Source organism: Lingula anatina, chromosome 7, assembly GCF_051362555.1.
Source record: "Lingula anatina isolate TDL-2025a chromosome 7, LinAna3.0, whole genome shotgun sequence".
Lineage (NCBI taxonomy): Eukaryota > Metazoa > Brachiopoda > Lingulata > Lingulida > Lingulidae > Lingula > Lingula anatina.
The window spans coordinates 4,038,807-4,065,395 of NC_141773.1; the positions used below are offsets into that span (position 1 = coordinate 4,038,807).

General features: G+C 38.1%; 3 protein-coding genes across 5 annotated transcripts; all 3 read right to left on the minus strand.

The window, feature by feature from the left end:
• Positions 1-129: 129 nt before the first annotated feature.
• On the minus strand, positions 130-16,043 carry LOC106152288 (uncharacterized). 3 transcript variants are annotated; one of them, XM_087018486.1, is made up of 2 exons: positions 15,723-16,043; positions 130-2,853 (listed from the first exon to the last, which is right to left on the minus strand). In XM_087018486.1, exon 2 carries the CDS (start codon positions 2,831-2,833, stop codon positions 1,379-1,381), a length of 1,455 nt encoding a protein of 484 aa, XP_086874612.1. In that variant the 5' UTR covers positions 2,834-2,853; positions 15,723-16,043; the 3' UTR covers positions 130-1,378. The 3 variants fall into 3 exon arrangements, with proteins under 3 accessions (XP_086874612.1, XP_086874611.1, XP_086874613.1); XM_087018485.1 differs by lacking the exon at positions 15,723-16,043 and adding an exon at positions 12,605-12,887; XM_087018487.1 differs by lacking the exon at positions 15,723-16,043 and adding an exon at positions 5,507-5,856.
• A 2,287-nt stretch (positions 16,044-18,330) lies between these two features.
• LOC106181155 (glutathione S-transferase A-like) lies at positions 18,331-22,152 on the minus strand. The gene is made up of 6 exons (XM_087016862.1): positions 21,864-22,152; positions 21,407-21,472; positions 21,008-21,088; positions 20,538-20,606; positions 19,686-19,754; positions 18,331-19,019 (listed from the first exon to the last, which is right to left on the minus strand). Exons 1-6 carry the CDS (start codon positions 22,044-22,046, stop codon positions 18,798-18,800), a joined length of 690 nt encoding a protein of 229 aa, XP_086872988.1. The 5' UTR covers positions 22,047-22,152; the 3' UTR covers positions 18,331-18,797.
• Positions 22,153-22,533: 381 nt separating this feature from the next.
• LOC106181154 (glutathione S-transferase A-like) lies at positions 22,534-26,266 on the minus strand. The gene is made up of 6 exons (XM_013565454.2): positions 26,016-26,266; positions 25,198-25,263; positions 24,797-24,877; positions 24,293-24,361; positions 23,934-24,002; positions 22,534-23,274 (listed from the first exon to the last, which is right to left on the minus strand). Exons 1-6 carry the CDS (start codon positions 26,196-26,198, stop codon positions 23,053-23,055), a joined length of 690 nt encoding a protein of 229 aa, XP_013420908.2. The 5' UTR covers positions 26,199-26,266; the 3' UTR covers positions 22,534-23,052.
• Positions 26,267-26,589: the final 323 nt, after the last annotated feature.

Below are 26,589 nucleotides of genomic sequence, written 5' to 3' on the forward strand. Positions count from 1 at the left end.
AGCAAGAGTGTTCGCGTGTTCTTTTAAATCAAGGTTAAAGTTGTACAAAATTGATGATCTTAGCCCGGTGGTTTGACACAGCAACAGCTACATTTGTCGTCAACAAGGAAAACATTTCAGTTTTTTTTTAAAGCAAGTCTGTATTTTATTCAAAAAGATTGTGATACAGTCACTATTTGTTGTGGGAGCCGTGTTGCAGGAATTACAGTCCAAAGAATTTAAGTTCATATGACTGGTAAAAGCTTGGATTATCGTAGTTAATATATGGAAAGAGTGACACCTTTACAAAGTAATGAGAAACGGACTACAGTTCCTAGCGGACTACTATTCCTGTCACACCAGTGGCTGTTCCTGGTTACCAATTGCGAGGACAGACTAAAATGCACAACTGGCATGACAACTGGCACAACTGGCATGACAACTGGCACAATTGGCATTAGAATCAAACACGAATAATCTGCGCGATCCCAGATATATAGCTTAATAACTGCAATAGCATCTTTTTTTCTTATGACAAATCTAAAACACAACTCGCACACAACGTCAAAAAAGCATCTCAAGTTTACAATCACTTTCGATAGATTCCGGTGGTAACGTTCCAAATAGAAGCAAAACCTGGTACACTCTAAGTAAATGCTGGCCAAGTTTCACAAAACGGCTGAAGCACAAAATTTGGTGTAAACTTGTAAATAAAAAACTGGTTTACTCTACTTAGTTTGAAATAAATGTATACAAGTCCACTTAAATAAACTATAAGTCTGAAACATTAACCGTTTCTCTCTTGTCATGAAACTGGCGCAGTATCCCATTTAGTTGGACGACTGTCAATTTACTTTGTGTCAAAATAGACAAAAAATTAGTTTAAACGTTTAAATCAGTTTTCGGATTTCACATATAGCCCTTTCATGTAACACTCCTAACAGGGACTGTGATAGCCAACACATAAATCGGAGCTCTACTAAGTGATATATTGGCGATCAAGTGAAAAGACATTCCATTTCCCCATTTACAGTGTAAAAGTTAAGAAGACATTGATGAACAGTTACCTCATGAAACAACAACGTTTACATTTCAAGAAACGTAAAACAGTCAGATACTTATAACATTCCAGCAGTGTCACTGAGGCGTAAACACCTGTGATCATATACTTCAACAAATATTTCATGAATGAACAAAATATTAACAAAGGTACTTAAGCAAAAGTAATACAGCGTTAACCAGTTGTTGCCTCCTTGAAGTCTCCTGTGAGATTTCCTTTCAGACTAATAAATGCGAAGATTATTGTTCAGATTACGATGAATTACAAGGTACTTCACTACCATTATAGACACGCACTACATATTGCCGTCCTCTTAGCTGCTCGTGTTAAGAAATATTCTTATAGTTTTGATTCCACAACATTACCATTAGGACCAGAAGAGGACGAAGCACAAATGGAGGAGTTTGAGCTTCCGACACACTGTCCGTCCTTGCTCGAAGTTTCAACCGAGGGACGTTGCGATCCTTCAGTAGTGTCGGTCTTCTTATGGTAAGTGCCCATCTGCATGGCGGCCGCGGCTGATCTGTTAGAGGCGTGCAGGGTCCTTCTGTTAACGATGGTATTGGAGGATACCCCAGTCGGGGACATGCTCCGCTGGCGCTGACAGGAACGGTTCCTGAACACGAAGGATAACTCGGAACGAAACACAGTGCCGGAGATACAGTACAGAAAGAAGTTGATAGCAAAGTTCATGACATAAAAAATATGGGTGATCTTTTTGATGCCTGAATAGGTCCGAGACTGGGCCCTGTCGGGTGCCCCTTCGATGTATTGGTAGAAGTAAGTGACAATCCAGGTGACCACGTAAGGGATAGCAAGCACGACGTAGCACGTGGACGTGACCAGTAGCATCGCCGTGGTTTTGTCTATAAGAGATTGTTCATCGCTCGAGTCGTTTTTCTTTGAGGACATCTGCCGGCGCTTTCTCTTCACCACATCCAGGATGCGAATAGTGACAGTATTGAATACCACAACTATAACAATAGGGAGGATAATGGACATACCAATTTTGAATACGATAGAGCACACCAGGTACTCTTCTATCATAGCTGGCTTCACATTACATCTATACGAATTGGGGTTGCTTACCGATGGAATGTAGTCGAAGAGCACAAAGAAGTATGCGTTAGACGCCAGGCTGAAAAGAAGCAATACCACTATCATCTGCTTAGCCCTCTTGGCGGTGCAAATAGACTGTCGTTTCAGCGGGAACGCCACGGACACAAACCGCTCAATGGTGAAGGTGACGATGATCCAGGCAGACATGCACCTTCCAACGGCGCTGAGGTACCAAAGCGGCAACCAGAAGAAGCAGCTCTCGGTCCAACCCTGAGCCGTTACCAAGACCTCCAGCATGTCGCCTAGCAACACTACGGAGTCACAGACAGCCAGGCCCACCAGGTAGCACGAGGTGGACGTGTCGCGTAGACGGGAGGCCAAAAACGTCACCAAGGCCAGGATGTTACACACCATTCCCAAGGGAGCCATAACCAGGATGGAGTGATATTCCGCCAGGAAAGCCAGACACAAAAACTGCACATCCAGACTGCTTGGAGCGTCACAGCCCCCGGCACTGGACATAAACCGGACATTGGAATGGTTGGTGTAGGTGACGGCGGTCTCGTTGCTCATGTCCATCGGTGAAGGTGTAGACCGCAGATGGGGAATGGTTTCAGTTTCAGGCTGCCAGCCAGCTGTCGTAGCCTTGTTTCCCATCACCATGGGATGCCCCGTTGTTTGGATATCTAGAATACTGTCAATGGTGATGAACACGTCTTCGTCTTTTGCATTCATTTCAAGATGACCGCTGAACTCTGAAAAGCAACAATGATGGTAGAATTAAACAAGGAACACGTTTACACTACATCATTTTGTAAATTATCATTATTATATACTCGATGAATATCACAAAGAAATAACAGCACATACAACTGCATAGATTATTTTGGCATCAGTGTGATATTACAGCTCGATTTTGTACAGCGTGGTCGCGCTAGCTCGCTAAGGTTCATCGCAAACCTCATTCGAGGGATCTTTTGTTCATTATCTGCCAAACGTATTCGTTCCTCTGGTTTATTATTTGTTTGTTTTTAATTTTTTTGTTAATTTATATTATTTTATTTATTTATTTATTTATTTATTTATTTATTTATACCGTTTTTTAATTTTTATTTGTTTGTTTCGTTGGCTCTGTGTACTTCTGCTGGAATTTGTCTTTCGAGTTTTCGCATAAAGCGAACATTCTGGCTTCTCTACTGCAATGCACTTTAATGTACACTTCTCTCGGTAAAAATTGTTACTGAATACCCACTATAGTATGTGTGGACAAGACAACAAATACAGACAAATCACTAAGAGACGGCAGATGTAATTAGAAACACTCTTAATTTTTAGATGGATTGGAAATTTATCGTACCATTGCTAAGCCAATGGGAGTCGCCAAAATGATACAGCAAAACATTAGTTCATTTAACGCATAAAACATATCCCCGGAAGCATGGAATGTTATTGACTGATAAGTTATCATCAGCTAATTATCCGAAATTTCCTTTTTAGCCTGTTACGTGCTTTTGAAACGTCAAGTATGATTGATTATATAGCGCGCGGACAGAGCATCTGTCATATACGTTATCTGTAATTCAAGATAATCTAATCTTGCCATATATTACATGAGCTAGTAGTAGAACTGCCAATGTAGGAGTTCTTTGGGTGCAGTGATAATTTGGTTGTATTTTGTATTTGTATTAATTTTTCGCGCACCGTTGTTGCCTCTCCCCTCAACTAAACGCGGTCATGTTGGCAAAGGCCCTTAGATTTTTCGGTTCACCATTGTCTGATCATCAGTACCGTTGCCATAGAAATACAAAAATTAGAAATTAAATGTAACGAATGTCTCGTCTTTCAAGGAGTGTTGCCAAAACACAGACATCGAAAACAGCATCTGGCTATGTAATGACACAGAAATGGAAACTTATAACAATGAAGCAAATGTTAGCTGACATCGCTATATATTTTTGTCAAAATTATCAAGGTTGGCAAAGAGACTGGTTTTGAGCTATTCATTGATATCTGTTAAAATATTGCTTTGTTTGCGATTTATGAATGGTTTAATTATCAAACATATACGGAAATGTTAACATGAAGCATAAGAAAGTACAAAAGAATATAATAGTTTGCTGCCTGGCCAATATACTTTCTGGGTAATAGATACGGTAACATTTAGTGAAGTGCAACTGTAGTAGTGGGATTACTGAAGTGATTTTAGAGTTGAAAAATGCATCGTTGCCATATCTCCTTTTTGAACAATTACGACAAATATGTGCTTTTACAATTATTTCATTTGACCAACTTCATTGAGAGTTTACCTAGCATTGAATCCAGCGCTGGAAAGTGTTCCTCAAAAATTATTCAATGTGTATAAGAGGTAACTTGCCGGCAGTTTGAGTACCCATCTTGTATACATGTATGATTGCCTATCACGTAAAATTGAAGGCCTTTTTTAACATAAGACAGAAGGAATCATTCGAGGTACATCGGTTGACTTATATATGCTTTTGTCAGATTTCAGAAATTTAAGAAATGCAAAGGTTTTATCATTTTTCTGGAAGTGCAGCAGCAAACGAGTAGGACCCGGTAACTCTGTACAGCGAATGTCATTGTTAATGTCAGCACAATTCCCTACCTTCTATCAGGACCACAGAGAGCTTTTTCAACTAATATGAACAAACATTTCTCTGGCTAATTCTGGATACATTTTTGCACTGTGACCTACGAGAAAAATTACAAAAAAAAAAAAAAAAAAAAAAAATGACTTCACCAACCTGCTGCCCTCTGGTGGGCAGTATCGATTTCCCGCCATCTTGACCTGTTGACCTTCCGTCTCATCTGCGGTTTTCAATTATAAAATCAATTTCAATAATTGGGCATTGGTTTCGAAAACTTTAATATTCCCAGTCTAACATTTAAAGGACAATTGACATTCCCAATTAGGAAATTGATGCACAAAGGGGAGATATAGTTATATAGGGTTCAGTCTTTTGTTTGCCAAGTTAAACTCTAATGTGATATGTAGAAGATGTGAGAGCCAATCAAGGACGTCAATTGACGTTCTTGGGCCAATTTAGTGGTTGCATTACACCGCAATTACGACTAATGTCCAGGGTTCAGTCTTTCAACATTCGACTTATGCGTAATATTTGTCTTGTTTCTTAAAAAAAAAAAACATCTACAAAACTATCTGCCAACATACGCCAGGCGACAGGCAATGGCGGTACGTTTTCCCCGTTCTCGTTTTGTTCACCCTGTACCAGTATAAACCGGTAGAGGTTCTCCATTCCACTCCCTTCTTACGTTCGTTCTCGTTGTATAGGCAAACAAAACCCGTAAAGAGCAGCGTTTGGCCGATATTAAAATGTGCTTTTCTACCATCTCTCATTTGATTAAACGCCCAACGTCCCACTTACTTACTTTTGCCTGTTACCCTTGGTAGGGTGCAGGCCACCTGCAAGTCCCCTCGAGCTCCATCTGTCTCGGTCCTGCGTTCTCGATGTCTCAAGTTGCTTAGACACCGTTCCTACCGAACCGACTATTTTTCAAGAGCGCATTAGTGTTTTAGCACTTAAACGGAATATGACAAATCGACGACATCGTTTCAAGTCATAACATCAAATGCATATGAGGGAGAAAATACTTGTCGCAGAAAAAAAAACTACAACAATTATAATTCTCTTACCGTTCCATAAGAACTTTTTCATGCACTCTGCAACATTAGATAAATGGAATTTATTGAATTTTTCTCTGCGTTTTGAACTGCGAGCATCATTTGTCATCTTCCTGCAAAAGCACTTAACGTTTTGTTGGTTGGTTTCAGAGCGCATTTATTTTGGCACGCTTGGAGTAATGAACAAACCGACCACAGACAACAGATACATTTCAGTTAATACCATGTATACGCTTTAGGCATGTAATTTAAGCCGGGTCGAGCATCAGTGGAATACCCTTAAGAGACAGCAAAGTTACGTGTACCCAAAAATGTATAACGAAGACGTATTATAAGGCTGTTTGCAAATATAATATCATCATTCCAGCAGGAGCAAATACACGTATTGCAGCCTTGAGGCAATACAATTAAACAGTAGAAATAAAACCAAGCTTGTATCTCAGAGTAAACAAAGTATATCGTTTCTAAAGCGACTGAACGTATTTCTTTTCCTATGGGAAACGACATTAAGACCCTTCATCAAAGCCTTGGTCACGTGACTGACACGTCATCGTGCATGGTTTTCAAATGTGTATATATGTACACAGTGCATTTATGGGTGTTGTAGTATGAATAACAAATCGATATAAATTTATTCATTTTTGTAAAATCCCTCATCGAAGATCGACTCCGTATTCTTCGATCCACATGTACCTAAGACAAGGTTCGCAGCCAAGTTGACGGCATTATGAGCCGTAGTTAATTGTTGACATTTGTATGAAAATTTTAAAAAAATCTACAGCGTCACTGACAGCATATACAGCATATACATTGTACCACCATGAAATTGCCAAAACCTGTTTGTTGAACAATCAAAACACAAAATGTACACTCATTAAAGGGTAGTACTTCTAAGGTTGCTAATCTCTACCGACTTTGGTTTGGATCCCCCACTTTCAGTCTACAGTAACTGTCGTTATAGACTGTCCGTGAGCGTCCTCCATTATATTCGTACGGGTTAGGGTAAGCATGATGTATGTGGGCTAAAATCTGAGGATGGGACTTATAAAATCAATTGGCACCGCTATATCTAAGAGGCTCTAGCGTAGGCCTACATGACACTGGATCCCATTTTTTACTCATTGTTAAAAAAGATACCGTTTTAAAAAGTCCTATTTTTAAATTGAGAAATTATAGAGATGATTCCGAGATCATTGATATTAATTGTATGGACGTAATTCTGACGTCAAATAATGCGCCCCCTATCAGAACCCAACTCTAATGAAACTATAAACCATTGTGGCTAAATATGTTTTTGTCAATAATTGTTCTCATTGCTAACAAATAAAAGGCTCTCATTGTTTAAAAAAAGGGGGCGTGGGTAATCCAGCGTAATTTTAAGGTGTTATCTTTTTGGCTGGAAGTCAATATATAATAGCTAGCTTGTTTGCGCAACAGTGTATCGTGTATCTTTCCAATTGCCTTTTTTTAATATCCACTGTGTGTCCTGCAAAAAGATCGTGTTTGTCATGTTTATCACGAACTTCTTTCACATAACGGCAGCGTGTTCATTCTGTTTCTATGCTGAAATTAAGAAAACCTTTGTTATCAGAGACCATCCCTCTTCTTTGCCCACATCATATTTGAAATAACATTGTCCCTATAAAAGAAAAGATTGCTTTCAATTTTTCGTACAATTAGATGACTATAATAGAGACCATCAAGATGCTAACAAAGAAAGGTGCACTTATTCATTATATGTAGGAGCAAAAAATCGATGGATGTGCAGGTTCTTCATTTGCCGTCCCTCTAATTCAAACGAACTTATTACGCGAGTTCCTCTAACTCTGTATTATCTGTAATCACGAAAACTTCTCTCCTGATGTGTGTTGATTGACTGGAATTGAAATTAGTTCTGACAGATTTTCTTCAGGGACAGCTACTGCATAAGACTTAATCTAATAGTTAAACACGTAATGCATTTTACATGATGCCTCTATCGCTGGACAAAATCGCTCTTTGAGTGAACCTTTTGCGTGGATGTCGAAGCTCAAGTTACCTTGAAAATTCGTGATTATGCTCGACCGGTCTATGACCGCTGACGCAGAGTGTATTGTTATGTCGTCTCATCAGGCCTGTTCTACAAAGCTCCTGGGATAAACTAAAACTACTAAAATCGGATAGCTTGCAATGCTAAGTTGTCTTTGCAACATAGATCTCAATTTAATTGATATTTGTCTAGTAAACAAAAAAAGATTACGAAAACATTTACATTACATTGCTCTAGGATAAAAATAGTAAAAATGTCCATGGTTTTTAAACAATTAAATTGTTTTAACAAACTACTGCTTTGGTGATAATGAACATATCGTATTTAATCCTTGACATCCTTGGGAAGCAACACTTTTTCTTCTACAAATAACTCCTCCACATTTGTGAATCCTGCTAATGGACAAAACTACCACATCAACAACTCAACTACCTTGTATTACAGGTGGCTATAGCGAGGGGTTATTACTGGAAACAACAACAAATGTTTGAAATATTCAGCAGCAAAGTTGTTAAGGCTCACAGAGGGTGTGATTATAAGGGCATGATTACCATCAGCTTGAGTAGTTACGTGGAACAACAAGGCTGGTACAGTCACAGTGCACACTCGTTGGACAAAATATTTAGGATACCTAATAAAGACAGTCTCTATAATTATATTAGGGGATATGTATACATGAAAAAAGACGTTTTATTGAAAATTTGAGCAATGTTATATGTGGCCAATAGGGACCAGTTCTGAAAACATTAGGTACTGTAGCGGTTTATATTCACTTTTCTAATATTATATTTAAAGGACAATGTTCATGTAAAAATCCATTTCTCGAATTTTGAATATACATCACTCAATCTATACACTAGAGGTATGTTTTAATCGATCCCCGCCATTTAAAAATTATAAAAACAATCTATTAGTAGAAAAAAAAGCGTTTTAGTAAACCTCACCTCAATATGCAAAAATGAAGCAACAGATCTGGGTCACGTGGTACTGTGACGACAATCACGATAAAGGTCTATGAGACTCAACTGAGCTGCATGGTGCCTACAGACGGAGAAGTTAAGGAAAGTTGTGTTGAACGGAGTTGAGGAATTTTCGTTATGCCTCGGTGTGTTGCCGTGGAATTCACCAAAATTGCAGCTCTCGTTGACAACGAGTTGACAACTTTCTTTGTCTGTGACGGTCTTCCGTGACTTACTTACTAAATTCGGTGACAATAGTTGCGATGCTCTAGATCATGGTCACCTCAGGTGGTTTAGATCATATCAAGAGCTGGTAGTCTTTCAGATTAACTGTCATCAGTTGGCAAACTTACTGATTGCTGATGCATTTTAAATGCATTGTAGTTGACCAAAAGCTCGTTTACAACAAACCTGTTAATTATGCACCGCTGCAATTCCCAAGCCAGGTAATAACAGGTATGAAACTCGTCTTGGTGGGCTTTCATATTTTTCAATATATCTCATTTATTTCATGGGGTTATTTTATTGGTATTTGTAAATGACGTTAAATATCAATACTTAAACAATTAAGTTCAAACACGGTCGCGAACATTAATAAAAGAAATTGCTCTCAGGGTATCTTGAAGCTTCCGTGGAAGAAAACGTGTTGAGGAAAAACAGGAAAAAGAGCGTTATATTAAAGAAAAAATGGGAACTGCTATAATAAAATGGTTCGTTATCCTAATTCGTTTATGCTTTGAGGATTTGTTTCTGAAGATTATTTCATCTGAAATATTAAATAATTTAAAAGATTGATTATTTTATAACTTGAAACGCAAATTCTGCGTCAGTACGCAATTTTTTTTTTTTTTTGCAAATTTGTAAGCTTATAACACCGTGCTATAAAGATCTACTCAAGAAAAAAATTTGCTTGGGTAAAATTGAGTACGGAATGAACTGGAGACACTTGGCTTGTCATTAAGTTTACACGAAAATATGTCAGGTAACTTTATACTGTCTTTGAAAGAGTAAAGATTGAAAGATAATTTTAGACAAACTTTGACGGGGGAAATACCTACAAAGAGTAATGGGCTATTTCGCCAACATCTTGTTGAAAATTTTACACTGCAATTCTATTCAAATAAGCTAAGGAACTAATTGCAAAATTAATACTCTTATCACATAACAGGGGGGTAACCAGACCTGCAAAAATTGTACGCACATATTTAAAGAGATTACAAGCACATACAGCAAAATGTAGACTTACGCAAAACATGAAGGACAGCGTAATCACAGCAAATATACCTCATATAGTAGCTTAATTTCCATTAATAATAAAATCATCATTTAAGTCAAAAATATTCTTGCGATTTAATAACTATTTTAATTTACCCAGAACGGTATATTTATTTTAAAGGCGGTTAACTGAAATATAGTTTTATGATTTGTTTGTGAAAATTGCCCATGTCACCCTGTTAGTTTGGAGGTCTAAGCTGGATCAAGTCCGTGTTAAAATTCCTATGAAGTTGTGCAGGAAAAATTCTTCCTTTCTTTCTCCTCGATAAACCTGGTGTTCAGATTTTATCTAGTACCCCCAGGTCTACGGGAGCTGCGCTTTGTAACTAACGCACAGGTAGATTTTTACCTGAGATAACTGGAGTAAAGCTTAGATAGAGAGTGCGTTCGATACAAGCAAGACAAATTGAATGCCATTTAACCCTCTAATTAAGAGGTAAAGGAAGTTCCAGTTAGATGGATGATTAAGATAGGACTTGTAAAGGTAACAGGCATTGTTTACCTCAGTTTAATAAAAGTATGCAAGACGGAGTGTCAGCGGTTTAATAAAATAAATTGAATTTCACAAATAACATGGACCTCATATGCAATAATCAACATTTCCCGTAACTCATTCAAATGCAGTGTTTTATACAACTTGGGATAACCATAATGAAATGCTTGTTAAAGAAATGACTAGACGGGAAATGGTTTTACACAGCTTCACGAGGATTTAGACCCCTCGGGTAAGAGATTTGAATGAGTATAAACTTTTATCAGAAGCCAGAGAAGTCATCTTACAGGTAGACAATGCAGCTCAGTTTGACAGCTAAGCACGCTCTGTTCTCCAGTGGCTCGATTGTCGTCATTGGACCACATGACCACGTAGCTCATTAACTCCCAGGAAGAGCAAATAGGACGTTTTTTAAAGCCAAAAATTTACAAAGTGAGCTTTTAATTTGTGTATTTGGATAAAGATATCGTTAGTTGGGCATGTTTTCTGAAGAATATGTTCCGTTCAGGCCATTCTGACGGCATGAAGCAAACCCTTTAAGTAAAAAAATTGATAGACCTTAAGGTTTAAAATTAAATTGTATTAAGGTACAAACAAGGTATGTTTAAATATGTGGTACTTGCATTTGCCGTGTTGCATCTTGTTATTCATGTTGATATTACATGATACCATTATTGATTTATTTCTTCCTTAAGCAAAGACACCAAGAAAGCGATGTCATTATTCTTTGTGTTCACATTATCCAGGACGGCGCAGATGTTATACGTCTACAAGGCTGATTTCTAAGTCTAATGGTACCATCAGGAAAATTAAACAATTCCAACAAGAGATTACTTGTACTTCCCTCAGAGTATTCTAAAACCAAAATAACAATACAAGATATGCGACAGATGCAACAGTTTGAATTCTCTTGGCGATTCCAATCGAACACGATTGAAAGGCACGGCGAAGAAGCACACGCTGTCAGAGATCATAAAGCAAGCAACAGTCCCAAAGGTACAGATTCTGCCAAACAACGAAAGAACCCAACAGGAAGCAAGCCCTCTTGGACTAATTAGACTGAACAATAAAAACGAGATAATTTAATTAGCATCATTCCCCGGTGTATTATAAATGCAGTTTAATATCCATTTGCACGAGTCATAGGTGATGACCTGAAAGATTTCTCTGTAAAAACAGTTGTGTATCATGTACAGAAAAGAGGTGTATCAGCCTAGACAAATAACTGAACTTAATAAAACTGAGTGCTGTTTTCCGAACTTGTTTTTGCCTTTCGCTAGCTGTTGTGATCAGGACCTTTTTAGTCATTTTCAACAACAATGAACAGAACCCATATAGGCCCACTCTGAAACAGGAATTGCTCTTTTGGAACAGTTCCACAGGAATGTAGATGCTAAAACGCGAAATTATGTGCTGTTGCCTTTATCGCTCTATCGTCCAGTGTGCTTGTTGATTATTAACAAACTGGCATATAAGTTTATCCAACAACGAGAATATGCAGTTTACACATTCAGCATTATACTGTACATATACGGCCATATAGGGGTAATGAACCAAGAAAAGGGCACAGTATATGTAATGTGAATTATTAATTTGTAAAGGGTAATGACAATGATTAGCTGTAATGCAACTGTTTTAAATTAAATTCTGAAATGAAGTCCGTCATGTTGTTTCAACTTTGATCTAACGTTTTGATTACCCATGGAACGAAAGAAAGGTGTTTACCTTACGCGAAATAAACACGGGAGAAGAAACGAATGTTTCCATAATGCATTAAGTATCGGTAAAAAGAGTAGATAACCGCGTTCCAATGGAGAAGAGAGAGAAACAAAAGAAGCCTGCGTGTAAGGCTTTTAAGTCAAAATTAAGACTGCTAGAAAGTAAAGTGTTTTTATGCGTAACTGATAACCATATGCTGTATAATATTTCGGTCATGAAATAGTTACATTTAAGTTCTGTAATCAATCATTTGGACTCCCACTTTGATTATATGCTCAATTAGTTATAGTAAAACTGTGAAATATTTCAGTACAGTTTGTCATAAATGAAAGCGTTCTTTCTTACATTAAAAGTAATCGGTTACACTTACAGTCCATTTCGGAGAAAGGCGCTGGACCTTATACGACGGCTTTACGGTCATGGCGAAGGCAGCTTATCGTCGGTGGAACATGTAGAATATGCAGTCTCTTGTTCTGTGTCAGGGTGAATATGCGGGTAGTAGCAGTAATGAATGATAATGTCTGACACAAATGATTCGAGAAGTTTAAAGTTCACTAGCTTGGAGATATCTACCACGCGTATGCGTACGAAAACGGAGTGCAAGGATCGCACTATTGCTGCCAGTGATCACTGCGCGGCTATGAATAGAGTCACGCAATCACACTTGCTAATAATTTGCTTGCTATGCCAGAGTGTTAGGCTTTTAATTCTGTTTGTTTTTAATTAACGGGTAACGGTTTCCCAAAGTAATATCTGTTCACTCTTCGAAATCCTGTACGTATAGAAGTGTAATGTTAAATTTATTGTATTTCATTTAACTTGATTTTTTTTATATCGCGTTGGCACCATTTGGCCTCGGGCGTGTTTTCAATTAAGATTTTTAACGTTCTGTTTACAGACATTGTAAACCAAGAGAGTGTGAGTATATAGAAACTACTTCTTTGTATAACGACATCAATACCAATTACGAATATTTTCCAGACGCACTGGATTATACATACATTCGTACATTTCAAGAAGTGACAGCTCACGGCAGCCCGCCTGAATGTGATTGCATATTAAGTTCAAACACGAAAAATCACGGGGGACGTTCACTTTGGATAGCACTGGGGATTAAATATAATTCACCTAGATGCAATTTTATTCAAATAAAGATTGAAAGTGGAATTTCACTGGGCGGTTCCGTACAGGTGGTATGAGTTCGAAACAGGGGCGGATCCAGGATTATTTATAGGGGGGGGGGCGCGGATGAGAAGACGTCGGTATTGTTGGTATTTTAGAGGACGATCTGGTACTATTTAAAAGTAGTCTAAATTCTAATTTCAAGAGGGGGCCATTGGTGTGATTTTTTATTCAGAAATCATGGGGGGGTCAAGTCCACCCTGACCCCCCCCCCCCACCCTCCGCCACTGGTTGGACATTTCAACTATATCCCAGGGAATTTAGAAGGAAACCGAATGCCTAGGTGGACGTTCCTTGTCAATTTATCTGACGACAGCAATGGCAGCAGTTCGGTTATTTAATAAATTATGTCTGTTTGTTATTAAACCTCTTACTTTCAATATGTGATTGATGTCCAGTGACAAGTTTACTCTATCATTGTTGATATTGGAAGTCATTTTTGTATGCTGAGATGGTGCAGGAATGACGCGCTGTTATTGCTTTGCAATTGTGTAGCCTATTATTATCGGGGATTGCGTCTGAGACGGGAAGATTTATAGGTTGCAAAGAACAGAGCACAGACACTGAATGAGCAACGTATTGATCTTGGATGTCATTGGAGAAGAGCTACCTGGTACTCAAAGATTCTTAAAGACAGTCTTAGTTGACAGGAAACCGTTCTTCCTCTTACAGGTCTCTTGGGTCCAATTTCCATGCACTTAGTTGAAGATATAATTGAATAGAACAGAATCACAGACAAACTATACCCGATATCAAGAAATGCATGTCACTCAAGTCAATTTACAAAAAGGGCAATGTGCCAATTTTAGACTTAAATTGAATAGAGTCAAAGACAAAAATCAACCAAAGATCAAGGAATGGATGTCACATAAGTCGACTTCACAAAAAGGGCAACGTGCCAATTTAATAAGAAAACTTATACCCTTGTTATTAATCACGGAGTGGTTGGTGTGGAAATCCAGCGCTGTGGTTCAGATCGATCATTGCATTGTCTAGCCAGGACAGCCGTTTTCAGAGAATTTCACCTTACGTTAAAAGAAAAGGAAAGAGAAAAAAGACTGCCGTTCAGTGCTACAAATATAGAGAACAAGAGATAATGATTAGATAGGCTACTCCAAAGTGTATTGAGATCCTTGAGGACGATTTGAAAGTATGAGTGTTTCCCTGATGAGTCCCGCGTGTCCTTTTTAATGAACGTTTGAGGGTGTGGCGAGGAGGAAAGTGAAGTGAAAAAATGATTGCCAGTTAGTTTTACCGTTCCATCATACAAAACTAGGAAAAGATGGGGGGAAAGAACGTTCTCCTGCAGAGTTTTTTGCGAATCTGTCCCACTTTACAAGACTGAAAATTATATTCGTACATTATTGAAAGCCGTTTCCACCCATTTGCACAAAACACAGTTTCAAGCTACGGCGTATTCTGGCTGAAATAAAATTGTTTGCAATGGATCATTATTTAAATTCTTGTTCTTATTAGTTTTATTGTTTTGTTCAGCTTTACTTTGAGCCGAATTACGAATTGCCGATGAATCGTACCAAAACACAACACAAGATTTACAAAAAAAAAGCCTTTGATTTCACTATAGAAATTTAAAAATAACGTATATCAGAAAGGCGTTAATAGCAAAGAGAGTATCATTGCTGTCTGTCTGTATGATTAATGATGCACCAATATTGTGTGTACTAAAATACTACAACCTAAGACGTGAAAATTCTAATCTTAAACGAAGAATTGTACACTAGGCATTCCGCTCTGGCTCAAGAGTTTTTCAAATTGTATGCTTTATGGACAATAAATTGGCGTTTGCGTGTATAAGATACATTATAAAACAATTCTAAGAAACTGAAAATGAGCACCGTTCCGATTACCTCAGATTCAGCGTATGACAATAACAGACACGTGGCGAAAATTGATCTATTATAACATGTTATTTGATGCAACTATCTGGTACATTTAATTTTCTTTGTATATTTGAAACAGCCATCATAACATGTTATTTGAAACATTATATTGTAAAGGATATATTTTATCAAGAACTCTTTGTCCTTCGTATTGCTCTAATAGCCAAAATCGGTAAATTGATCAAGAACAAACATTTAACATGACTGGATCTTTAAAAATTCTATGGCTAAATTTGTATCTTTAGGCGATAGGAACTCCTTCAAAGTAAATTATACGCCGGTATTTTTTATGTAACAAGTGTTATTTCATGCAATCCCCCTAGCAAACTTTATGGAAAGACTCTGACGTGAAAAAAAATTCCACCGGGCCGTATACTAGCTGTTTCAAAAAAACATCTTACTCACCTCGTAAAATATAGATGTCAAATAAAAAGGCCGCCTATGGAGGAATAAAAATCAACTTGAGTGGATGAAAACTTTGAATAAATTGCCGCCAGCCAACTGTGGTTTTCTGAGATGCCCCTCTGTTTTCTTTTCTCAAAAGACAGTGTTTGTGACAGATATCAATTTTATATTTTGGTCGACGACTGCGTCCCGAATTCTGCTGCTGCTGCCTTTTCTTTCGCCCTTGCTTTTGTCACATACGCAGACACATCGCATACTGATCCCCGTGGCGTTGATGTCATCTATTTATACTATTACGTCGCGGCCTTTCCTCAGCAGGCCCCAGAGTTCCAGGCGTTCATTACGACATGACTTGGTGAGGCAAAACAATATGAAATTTTCCAGAAATTCGCACAGGTGTCAGTCCCATAGCCAACGATTTCAAAGAGGGTGTTGTTTTTCGGAGAAAAAAAGGGGGACCTTTTACTGTGAAACCTTCGTGTACCTATCTAAAAATTTACCCAAAGGGGACATTTTCTTCGTAAAAAGGGCGGTTCGTGCGACTCCCCCAAACTCCCCTTGCCACGGACGTAGGATGTATTGCTTATAATTTCAATGGGACTCATTTAGCTTTTAATTTGCCTTTGCGACTTTGCCTATTTTAATCATTTTTTTTATGAACCGTTTCTATTATTCCCGGTGCGGGAAACGTTTTTCATATGTGATCCCAATTTTTAAAAGGTCACAGTGCCGCCTTCTTCCTTTCCCAGCTCTTTAAAAAAAGAAAAGAAAAGATGATTAGTAAAAAAAAGCACGCGATAGGTGAATCTTTAGAGAGCATTCTTATTTTATCCACACAAATGATATCCCCGGGTCTGGGAGCCCCGGCTATAATATCGATCGAACAGCATTTAATAATTGGTGGGCTGATTAAACAACCCTTGAATGGGCTAACAGGCATATTCTAATCATGCAAATTTAGAAAAGTATGAAAATAAATTTTGAAGCAACATTAACGGCCTGAATACCTCTAAAAAGCCAAAGACTGAATGCGTTATCAAGTTGTGATTTGGGAGTACACGCGAGATGGGCACCCACATGGATGTTTAAGTAGCGTATAAAGCCTGCATTTGTCTATTTACATCGCGGTTATTAATGAAATTAATGAACACATCCCTGGAATATCGAATGGCTACATCTGCTTATGACGTGACTTCATTTTGATGTTATAGCGTGGCTCAAAATGTTCGTTTTGAAAAATACAAGTTTTAACTTGATAAGAAAACTAAAAACACACTTGATTGGCCTGCTTATTTGCATACAAATTTCAACTAAGGCATTCTCCGGTCTTGTTCACTTATTTTAGTAGTTAGGTTACTTAAATAACTGGTATTTTGGGTATAGTGTCGACACAATTGTTTCTCTCGGCCTATTATCTCGACCTGCTATCATATGATACTACATGTACGTGTATCCCCATCGGGCGGTTAACAAACATACGTTCATTCTTGCAACTTGGGAATTTCAAGAAAATCTAAGATGGCCGCCAATTACAAAAAAAAGTGCATGGGTTTAAAATGCTGCCAGCTCAATACAATGCCCATTATTAAATTCATTTTGTTTCTCATTGGAGAGATGGTTGTTGCAATACATAAAGTTAATGGCGCCACAGTCACACTTATTCTGATTCAAAGGAATCAACCAGAACCAGCTGGAATGAAGAATTTTCGAAATTCGCGCTACATTCAGAAAGAAATTTCTCTTATAATCACAATAAAAGTGAAATGAATTAAAAGGCTGTCAAAATAAAGATTCATTTTATATTCTTGGATATTAATGTATTTTAATTACATTTTTTTTTAATTTGAGTGCATTTCAGATAATCGGCCCCATACTTGTGGAAGGAGTTTGCGGTTGGTGACTGCGCATGCGCACGACAGTCATTAATTTGTAAATGGTTGCGTGTTTGCCAAACAGGAATTGGACGAACTGGATGAGAATCATTATCAAACCCTAAGCATCATTCATAATATTGTTTTTTCTTTTCATTACTTATAAACTTACGTCGTAAGTTCAACTTAAAAGTACAATGTATTCTATACTGTATTGTTTCGCCAAATCTAATTTTCTTCAAGAAAAAGGCTATTTTCTCCAACTCACGAATCGTTGTTCGACCCGTCCCTGCAATTATATTTAATGCTTTTTTCTGTTCCTTATTAATTAAATTGGGTCTTAACGATTCGTGATCAATTTAGATCGCTATGTCTTCATGGCATTTTAGAAGGAAATATTGACTTTTATTTGAGGAGTTTATGAATCGTTATGAATATCCGAATTGGAAATGATAAGTAAAGCTCTGTAGGATATTCAGACATAAAAAGACTTTGGGACACTCCAAACGCATAAAGCACATCTTAACATGAACACACGGTAACCTAATAAAATAGATAAAAGATTTCGTCGACACTTCTGCAATATTCATAGCGGCAGTATGTCCACAATAATGCTCTGGTGAATCAACGAGGTATTAAAGCAATTCCGGTCTATGAAGACCTTAAACTTAATTATAGAATTTAGCATAAATGACAACAAAAATTAGTCTTATTCATAAAAGATACTAGTGCATGTGTACGTTTAGATATAGATTTTATTATATATGACCTCCTGCAATACATTTCATAACAATTCAATTAGCAAGAATTTTGGCCAGATTGCTGAAAAGATTGTTAGTAGCGCCAGTACCTAGCGATTCAGCGACCCTTTTCTCAAAATGGCTGCAACAAGCATGCCAAATGGAGAACGTGTAATATGCTTTCATTACTTTTTAGACGTTATTTACTAGCAGAAAACAATGTGTCTGTGATACGAAACATAATGTATTATTAGTCTTTAACGCTGGATTAAAATCTAATATGGCTGCTAATCCAAGATGGCGTCCGCTATGGGACTTGGTTAGATCATTTCGATAAAATAGATACAACAATCTAAGAAGCGCCTTTGCGTCCATTTTAAGGTCTCACAAAAATTACTATTGTGTTGACAATAGCACCAAAAATGACCATTTTTGTTTGCAATGGTCTGTTGTTATCCTTCACTTCAGCACACATCATTCAGCCACTTTTTTCCCTCCGTTCCCTTCCAGTGTGGCGGCCACGTTTTCATAATGGAAGGTCGCTTGCTGACCGTTTCATAATACTTCCCCAGCTCCGGGAAGGTCGGACGCAGTGCAAGGCCGAGACGCACCATAACGGCTAAGACGGGGAAGAAGATGCAGTCAGCCATTGTGAAGTCCTGGCCAGTCAAATAGTCACCTCCTGCCTGCAAGAAACATGCACTTAACTGATACACTGAACTGTCGACGTTATTATACACATGCGCGCTATATATACATTTAGATCATCTGCTTCTTCTAGATTAAAGGTCATTCTTGAAAATATCATCATTCTCTTATCAAGACTATAATGAGTAATTGTTAAATTGGTATCTGGTAAATCTGGTAACTAGTTATAAAAATACTACATGTATATTTGCTGAAAAACGTTAATTCATCTACAGTTGTTTTAATATATATTAGTGTTCTTTTATATAATTTAGATTGTTGTAACAACATTTGGTACGTTCAAGGAAGTGTATATCTATTGCCTTGGTGTGTTAGTTCGTCTTAACATACTAGTATACAAGTTGCAATTGGTGCCAAATCGCCATAACATGTACGGCTGAGAATATATAAATTCACATTTCAAAAGAATAACATCCCAAAAGAACATCATCATTCTACGAAATGACAGGAAAATGCACGTAATTTGTCAGTTATAAGATTGTAACCTAATTAAAACTGAAAGTTAAATTTTACTAGACATGACGATACAATATGTAACATCAAATAAGGCCACCTGTCCCATTAGGCATTTCACAAAACTAAGAAAATCGATGATTCTCAAAATTGAAAAGTAAAAAATTGATACGGATTCAATTAGTACATACTGCCTTCAGATAACCTTCCCAGAGAGCCAGTTCAGCTTTCAGTGATGCCTTTTTCTCTTTCATTTCTTCCTGAAAAAAAAAGACCTTTGAGTCATACAGTAACCTAGACACAGAACACAGATGTCTGTGTAAATTTAGAATATCGAATCATGATTTACAGGTAGAAAATGGACGCTATAACAGCACAGAGGCAGAAAACAGATTATGCATCGCTTGTTTTTCAAAAGGATATAGTTATGTCGTAACCGTGATTCATGTCCTACAAGAGCGTAGTTAATATATAGACTTCAGAAAAGAGTACATACCAGATATACAAACAATGACCATGACAGATGCTATATCTTCGCGAAACGATGACTTTATTAAAAAAGATTGGCAGCTTACTTATATCATTGTAACAAAATAAGAAAATATTATACCAAGATCATTGAATAAGTGGACTTCATGTATACCTTTATTTTCATATTTATATTGAGAATGTTTGTTACTTTTATTATATTTTTATCCTATTAAATAATGCGTTGAACTATGTACTCTGGGTCTGAAGGCCTGAAATATGAAATAAATAAATTTCAATCTTGAAAAAAAAAAGGTAAGAAAAAAGTAGAAGTATGGGAGCTGCATTAAACTGATAACCTGCATTTGGGAAACGTTAATATCTCTTTTAATACGCAAATGGCTCTTCATAATTTCGTTTCGTTTTATTGAAATGTTCAACTTGCGTCTGAAAAGACTTATTTATCAGGACAAGAAAGAAAGAGGGAGGTGAGAGAGGGAGGGGTAATTAAGGATTAAACAATTACGAGAGAGACAGAGAGAGATTTTGGCCGTCTCGCCTGTCGTGTCTGTTACCTCATTCACGTGGCTTTTTATGTACAGATAACCCAGGTCTTCAAATCCTTTCTTCATGAATCCCGGGGCCTGAAGAGGGCAGAAAATAACAAACGTCAAAACATGCACCCCTGTATTTGCCCAAAGGGGGTAAGGGCGTTGCACAGAAAACTGACAAGTCTCATGAGATCGGGTATTACATAAAAAAACAAGCGCGGGGGACTTGTTCTGCTACCTTTTCAGCACCTGCCAGAAACCTTCATGAATGACGAAGCAATATTGGAACAAACCAAGGCCCAAAGGAACCCATGCTTGCGTCTTTCAGATGGACCCATTCATGCCAAAACGACGTGCACCATGTCTAGGGCCGTCTGGAAGACGCACGGACAGGCTCCTATGGGCCATGGTAGGAGCAGGTTTTTGTGGCCGAAGCTCACTTTGTATTTTTTCTAGGACCCACCAAACAAGTTTATGGGAGGTAGATCTCCTACCTCAACAGTTCTTTGCAGCACCTGGGCCTTTCTGGGGCCATCGGTAGGAATAAGCTGTACACCGGACGACTTGTACGTGTCCTGCAAGATCACAGAAAAAAGAACTGCATCTCGCGTGTAACAGCACTCATAACAACATTTCAGAATTCAGTATTTCCTTCTGACGTGTTAATCTAAATGAATCATGATTCGTTTAGAACCAACTTATTTAAACGTTTTATTTTATTATTATCTAAAATTGTACAAAAACATCGAATCTAAGTGCAAAGGCGGGCCGAGCCGAGAATCATTAGTAAGAGAATAAAACTGCGTTTTTTTTTTCAAAGAAAATTGGATTTGAAACCAGTAGCCTAAAGAATACACAATCTTAGGTAACATTCTTGAAAGATATCTGCGTACCTCAAGGAACAAACAGATTGCCAGCGATTCACTGATGACGATGTCCTCTATAACAAACGTCGGCACCTTAATATAAAATATACCATTATTAATTCAATATTACCAATCCATTCTAAAGTTTACGGTTTTGTGAAATATATGGGACACCGATAAACGGGAACACGTGGAAATTAGGATAAAAAACTGAGGCTATATGCAGTCATACCTTGTCGTACGCATAGGCCTACATGTACACAGACCCACAAACAGGTCATTTGTACCACCTGCGGAACTCGACTAGATGCTGATTGAAGGAAATGTAAGAGACCTCTGATAGATTGGTAAAAATGCAAATGCTAGAAAACTTTACAAAGACCAAAAAATGTTTTCACATAAATCTCTCGGTGATCTCTGCCCACCCCAATGAGAAACCCATGCAGTAAATCACATTCGCTTTGTGAGCGGCATAGGGCCTAACCTCACCACGTGGATTCATCTTCATTATTTCTTCAGATTTGTTCTCGTTTTTATCGAAGGAGATCAGCTTGCTTTCGTAGTCTCTGATTCCTTTCTCCTCCAAAACCGCCATAACACACCAGCAAGGTGCGCATCCTGAGCCCCAGTACAGTGTCATCGATCTCCCGGCTGTCGCCAACGCCATTTTGTTTCTGTACTGTATTGACTGTTTGATGCGCCTCACACGCAGTACCAGAAAACGTTGATTTACCCGTATTCATTTTCTAGTTCAAGGGCAAAGTGTTATTGATATGAAAATAAAGCAAAATACGACACATATTCTAAGCGGAAAGGATAAGCAAGAGAGACGATTTCATGTCATCGCTGTTTAACCGCCGATTGAAGATAGCAGCGTGTTTTCCCAACTCGGTGAAGTTAAGTGACTCTTTCCTGATAGTTTTTGTGTGTTTAATGTTGCATTTTCCAATAAGGTAAAATACGAACACATGCTACATAAAGTTTTTGTCGACGCTTCTGCAACATTCATAGCGGCAGTAATTGAAGAATAATACCCTGATGAATCAAAGAGGTATTAAACCGATTAAGGTCTATGATGGCCTTAAACTTAATTCTAGAAGTCAGTATGAATCACATAAAAAAAGCCATAATCATAACAAATACTAGTACATGTGTACGTATACATGCTTCTTTATTATATATCAATACACGTAGTACACTTCATAACAGTTGGGTTTCAATTTGTAAGAAACTTGGACAGATTGCTCAAAAGCTTGACGCTTGCATTTTTTATATATATAAAAAGGCAGCATCTAGTGAAATACGGTGAACATTTTTCTAGATGGCTGCCATGAGCATATCCAATGTTTTCAGAAGGCCTCCTTTTTAATTAGAAATTACTACTTTTTAATAGAAATTATTTACTTGAATAAAAGCAATGTGTCCGTGATGCTGAAGCATAATTTAGTCTGTAAAGTTGGATTGCAGTCTAATATGGCTGCTAATTCAAAATGGCGCCCATTCTTACGTAATTTCAATTCACATATACTAGTAAACACCGTAGGGCTTGGTTAGACCATTTACAAATATTGGACGCGACAACCATACAAGACCTAATAAAAGTTACCATGGTATTGTAAATAGCACCAGAAATGGCCGTTTTTGTTTGCTATGGGCTGTTGTTATTCTTGACGTTAGCACACATCATTCAGCCACTTCTTTCCCTCGGTTCCCTTCCAGTGTGGCGGCCACGTTTTCATAATGGAAGGTCGCTTGCTGACCGCGTCATAATACTTTCCCAGCTCCGGGAAGGCAGGGCGCAGAGCAAGGCCGAGACGTACCATAACGGCCAAGACGGGGAAGAAGATGCAGTCGGCCATTGTAAAGTCCTGGCCAGTCAAATAGTCACCTCCTGCCTGCAAGAAACATGCACTTAACTGATAGACTGAATTATTGCCGCTATTGTACACGTGTGTGCTACATATACACGTAAATCACCTGCTTATTCTATAATATAGGCCATTTTTGAAAATATCACCATTCACTTATCAATCTGTTCAGACTATATATCGAGTAATTGTAAAGTGGTAAGTGGTTATAATATTACTACACGGATATTTGCGAAAAACGTCAATTCATCTAAAATTGTTCTCATATATAATTGTTGTGTTATATTCAACATTGCCGAGGCAACATTGCCGAATTTAATACTTTAAAAGATATGGATATCTATTTCCTTGGCGTGTTAGTTCGTCTTTATGTATTAATATACAAGTTGATACCAACAACGATAATGTCCTGCCGAGAATAGACAAAATTCTTATTTTAAAAGAATAAAATCCCAAACAACATCATCATTCTACGAAATGACAGGAAAGTGCACGCAAATTGTCAATTATATAATTGTAACCGAATTTAAACTGAAAGTTGAATTTATCTGACAGGACGATATAAAACATAATGTAACACCAAAAAACAAGCCACCTATCCCTTTAGGTATTTCACGAAACTAAGAAAATCGATGTTTCTCAAAATTGAAAAGTAAAAAATTGATACGGATTAAATTAGTACATACTGCCTTCAGATAACCTTCCCACAGAGCCAGTTCAGCTTTCAGTGATGTCTTTTTCTCTTTCATTTCTTCCTGAAAAAAAGGCGATAAGAAAAAAGTAGAAGTATAGGAGTTGCATTAAACTGACTGATAACTTGCATTTGGGAAAAGTTAATATTTCTTTCAATAAGCAAATGGCTCTTCATAATTTCGTTTCGTTTTATTGAAATGTTCAAATTGCATCTGAAAAGACATTTATCGGGGCAAGAGAGAAAGACGGAGGAGAGAGAGAGTGCGGGGTTATAAAGGATTAAACAAATTACGAGAGAGAGAGAGAGAGAGAGAGAGAGAGACTCCAACTTTTTGGCAGTCTCTCCTCTTACCTCATTAACGTCGCCCTCCATGTACAGATAACCCAGGTCCTCAAGTCCTTTCTTCATGAACCCCGGGGCCTGTAGAGGGCAAAAAATAACAAACATCAAAATAATGCACCCCTTGATTATTATTATTATTATTATTATTATTATTATCTGTGCCCAAATAAGGCTAGAATTCGTTGCTTTTAAATATGACGAAGTCTTTTGATATCGGTAATAACATGAAAATAAGCGCGAGGAAGGCGTTCTGCTACCTTTTTAGTACCTGCAGGAAACCTTCATGAATAGGGAAGCAATATTGAAATATACCATGGTCCATAAGAACCCTTGTTTGCCTTTTTCAGATGGACCCATGCATGCACCATGTCGATATGGCAATTTGTTGCATGTTTGGGGCCATCTGGAAGACGTACGCATGGGCCATGGTAGGAACAGGCTACTGTGGCCGAAGCCAACTTCGTTTTTCTTCTAGGACCCACCAAACAAGTTTATCGGAGGTAGATTTCTTACCTCAAAAGTTCTTTGCAGCACCTGGGCCTTTTTGGGGCAATCGCTGGGAATAAGCTGCACACCTGACGACTTGTACGTGTCCTGCAAGATCACAGAAAAGAGCGCTGCATCTCATGTGTAACAGAACTTGTGAGGACATTTCAGAACTCAGTATTTCCTTCTGACATGTCAGGAAGAAGTCATTCTAAAGGGAGTTACGATTCGTTTCTGAGTACCAACTTATAGCTATTAACGTTTTATTTTATAATTGTCTGATATTGTACAAAACATCGAATCTAAGTGCAAAGACGAGTCGACCCGAGAATCATTAGTAAGAGAAAACTGCGTTTTTCTCAAGGAAAATTGGATTTGGTAGCCTTTAGAGTACATTTATATAACATTCAATAAAGATGCCTCCGTACCTCGAGGTACAAACAGGTTGCCAGCGATTCATTGATGACGATTTCCCCTATAACAAATGTTGGCACCTAAGGGTAAAAATAAATCATAATTAATTCAATATTACACTTCCAAGTGCAGGGCTTATATTCTGCAGTTTAGGGTCTTGTGTAATATAGGCCTAGGCCTATATGGGACACCGATAAGCGGACACACGTGGATTTAAATAAGATAATGGGTTTACGAGGAGTCAGAGTCATAGGCTGATAAAAATGCTTGGGATGGAGGTGGAGTTATACATAGGTATAGACTATATATCCTCTACCAGGGCCGCAATTATTATCGTGGACATTTTTGCTGAGGGAGTACACAGTGCAGAGATTAGCTATCTATTTAACCAGAGACATATCTGTTAATGTCTAGTGAAAAATCAATCTGTGGCCCTGGTAGAGGGTAGGTATAGACCCACAAACAGGCTATTTGTGGCGCCTGTGGAACTCATGTAGACGCTGACTGAAGGAAAAGTAAGGGGATTCTGGTGGAATGGGAGAAAGGAAAAGGCTAGGACACTGAAAAGAGACCAAAATGTTTTCATAATATTAATTTGTCGGTTATCTTTGCCCACCCTGAGCTGCAGCGATAACTTGAAACAAACCTCTACACAGCACACCCTTGCCGCGTCAAGTAGGCCTAATAATGTACTAGGGTATGCTGTAGTGTAGTGTAGTGTAGGGGTTTGTTTCAGGTTTTCTCTGAAGCTGAGGGTGATCTCTCTGACCGTCCTAAAGAAAGGTCCAGCATATTTGTCACATCCGCTTTGTCAGCGACATAGGTCCTGTACCTCACCACGTGGGTTCAATTTCATGATTTCCTCAGATTTGGTCTCGTTCTTGTCGAAGGAGATCAGCTTGCTATCGTATTTTCCGAGCCCTTTCTCCTCTAACACTGCCATGACGCGCCAACAAGGTGCGCTGCCGGAACCCCAGTAGAGCTTCATCGACCTCCCTGCTGTCGCAAACGCCATTTTGATTCTGTGCTATATATCGGCTTTTTGATGTGCCCCCACACAGTACCAGATAACGTTACTTGGCCCCTATTCATTTTTAGTTCAAGGGCAAAGAGTTTTCACATGATAGGTTTAGCTTTTATCGGAAAAACGTCAATCAAGCTTGGAGCATTTTGTGTAGTGACGTTTGTGCCTGTTGAGCGCTCCCTACCGCTCCCCCCGGACCTCTTTATATTCAGCAAATATTTTTTAATCCCCTTTGAAGAAAACGCGGCATGTCTACAGACTACTAGTATGTAGGATGAAATATTTCTCAGGACTCCTTACTGTAGCTTAGACAAAAAATAACTTCGAGTAGAGGTTTGGTTTAAGGTGGGTTTTCAAGTATAACTTCGCAAACATCACCCAG

Bases quoted from the DNA above. Each gene is read 5' to 3' on its own strand.
- LOC106152288 (XM_087018486.1), bottom strand. From the start codon at position 2,833: ATGAATGCAAAAGACGAAGACGTGTTCATCACCATTGACAGTATTCTA.
- LOC106181155 (XM_087016862.1), bottom strand. From the start codon at position 22,046: ATGGCGTTGGCGACAGCCGGGAGATCGATGACACTGTACTGGGGCTCA. The intron at 21,473-21,863 runs GTTAGGCCCTAT...TTTTATATTAAG, and splicing joins AGATGAATCCACGTGGTGAG to GTGCCGACGTTTGTTATAGA. The intron at 21,089-21,406 runs GTACGCAGATAT...GTGATCTTGCAG, and splicing joins CAATCTGTTTGTTCCTTGAG to GACACGTACAAGTCGTCCGG.
- LOC106181154 (XM_013565454.2), bottom strand. From the start codon at position 26,198: ATGGCGTTTGCGACAGCAGGGAGGTCGATGAAGCTCTACTGGGGTTCC. The intron at 24,878-25,197 runs GTACGGAGGCAT...GTGATCTTGCAG, and splicing joins CAACCTGTTTGTACCTCGAG to GACACGTACAAGTCGTCAGG. The intron at 24,003-24,292 runs GTAAGAGGAGAG...CCTTTTTTTCAG, and splicing joins TGGAGGGCGACGTTAATGAG to GAAGAAATGAAAGAGAAAAA.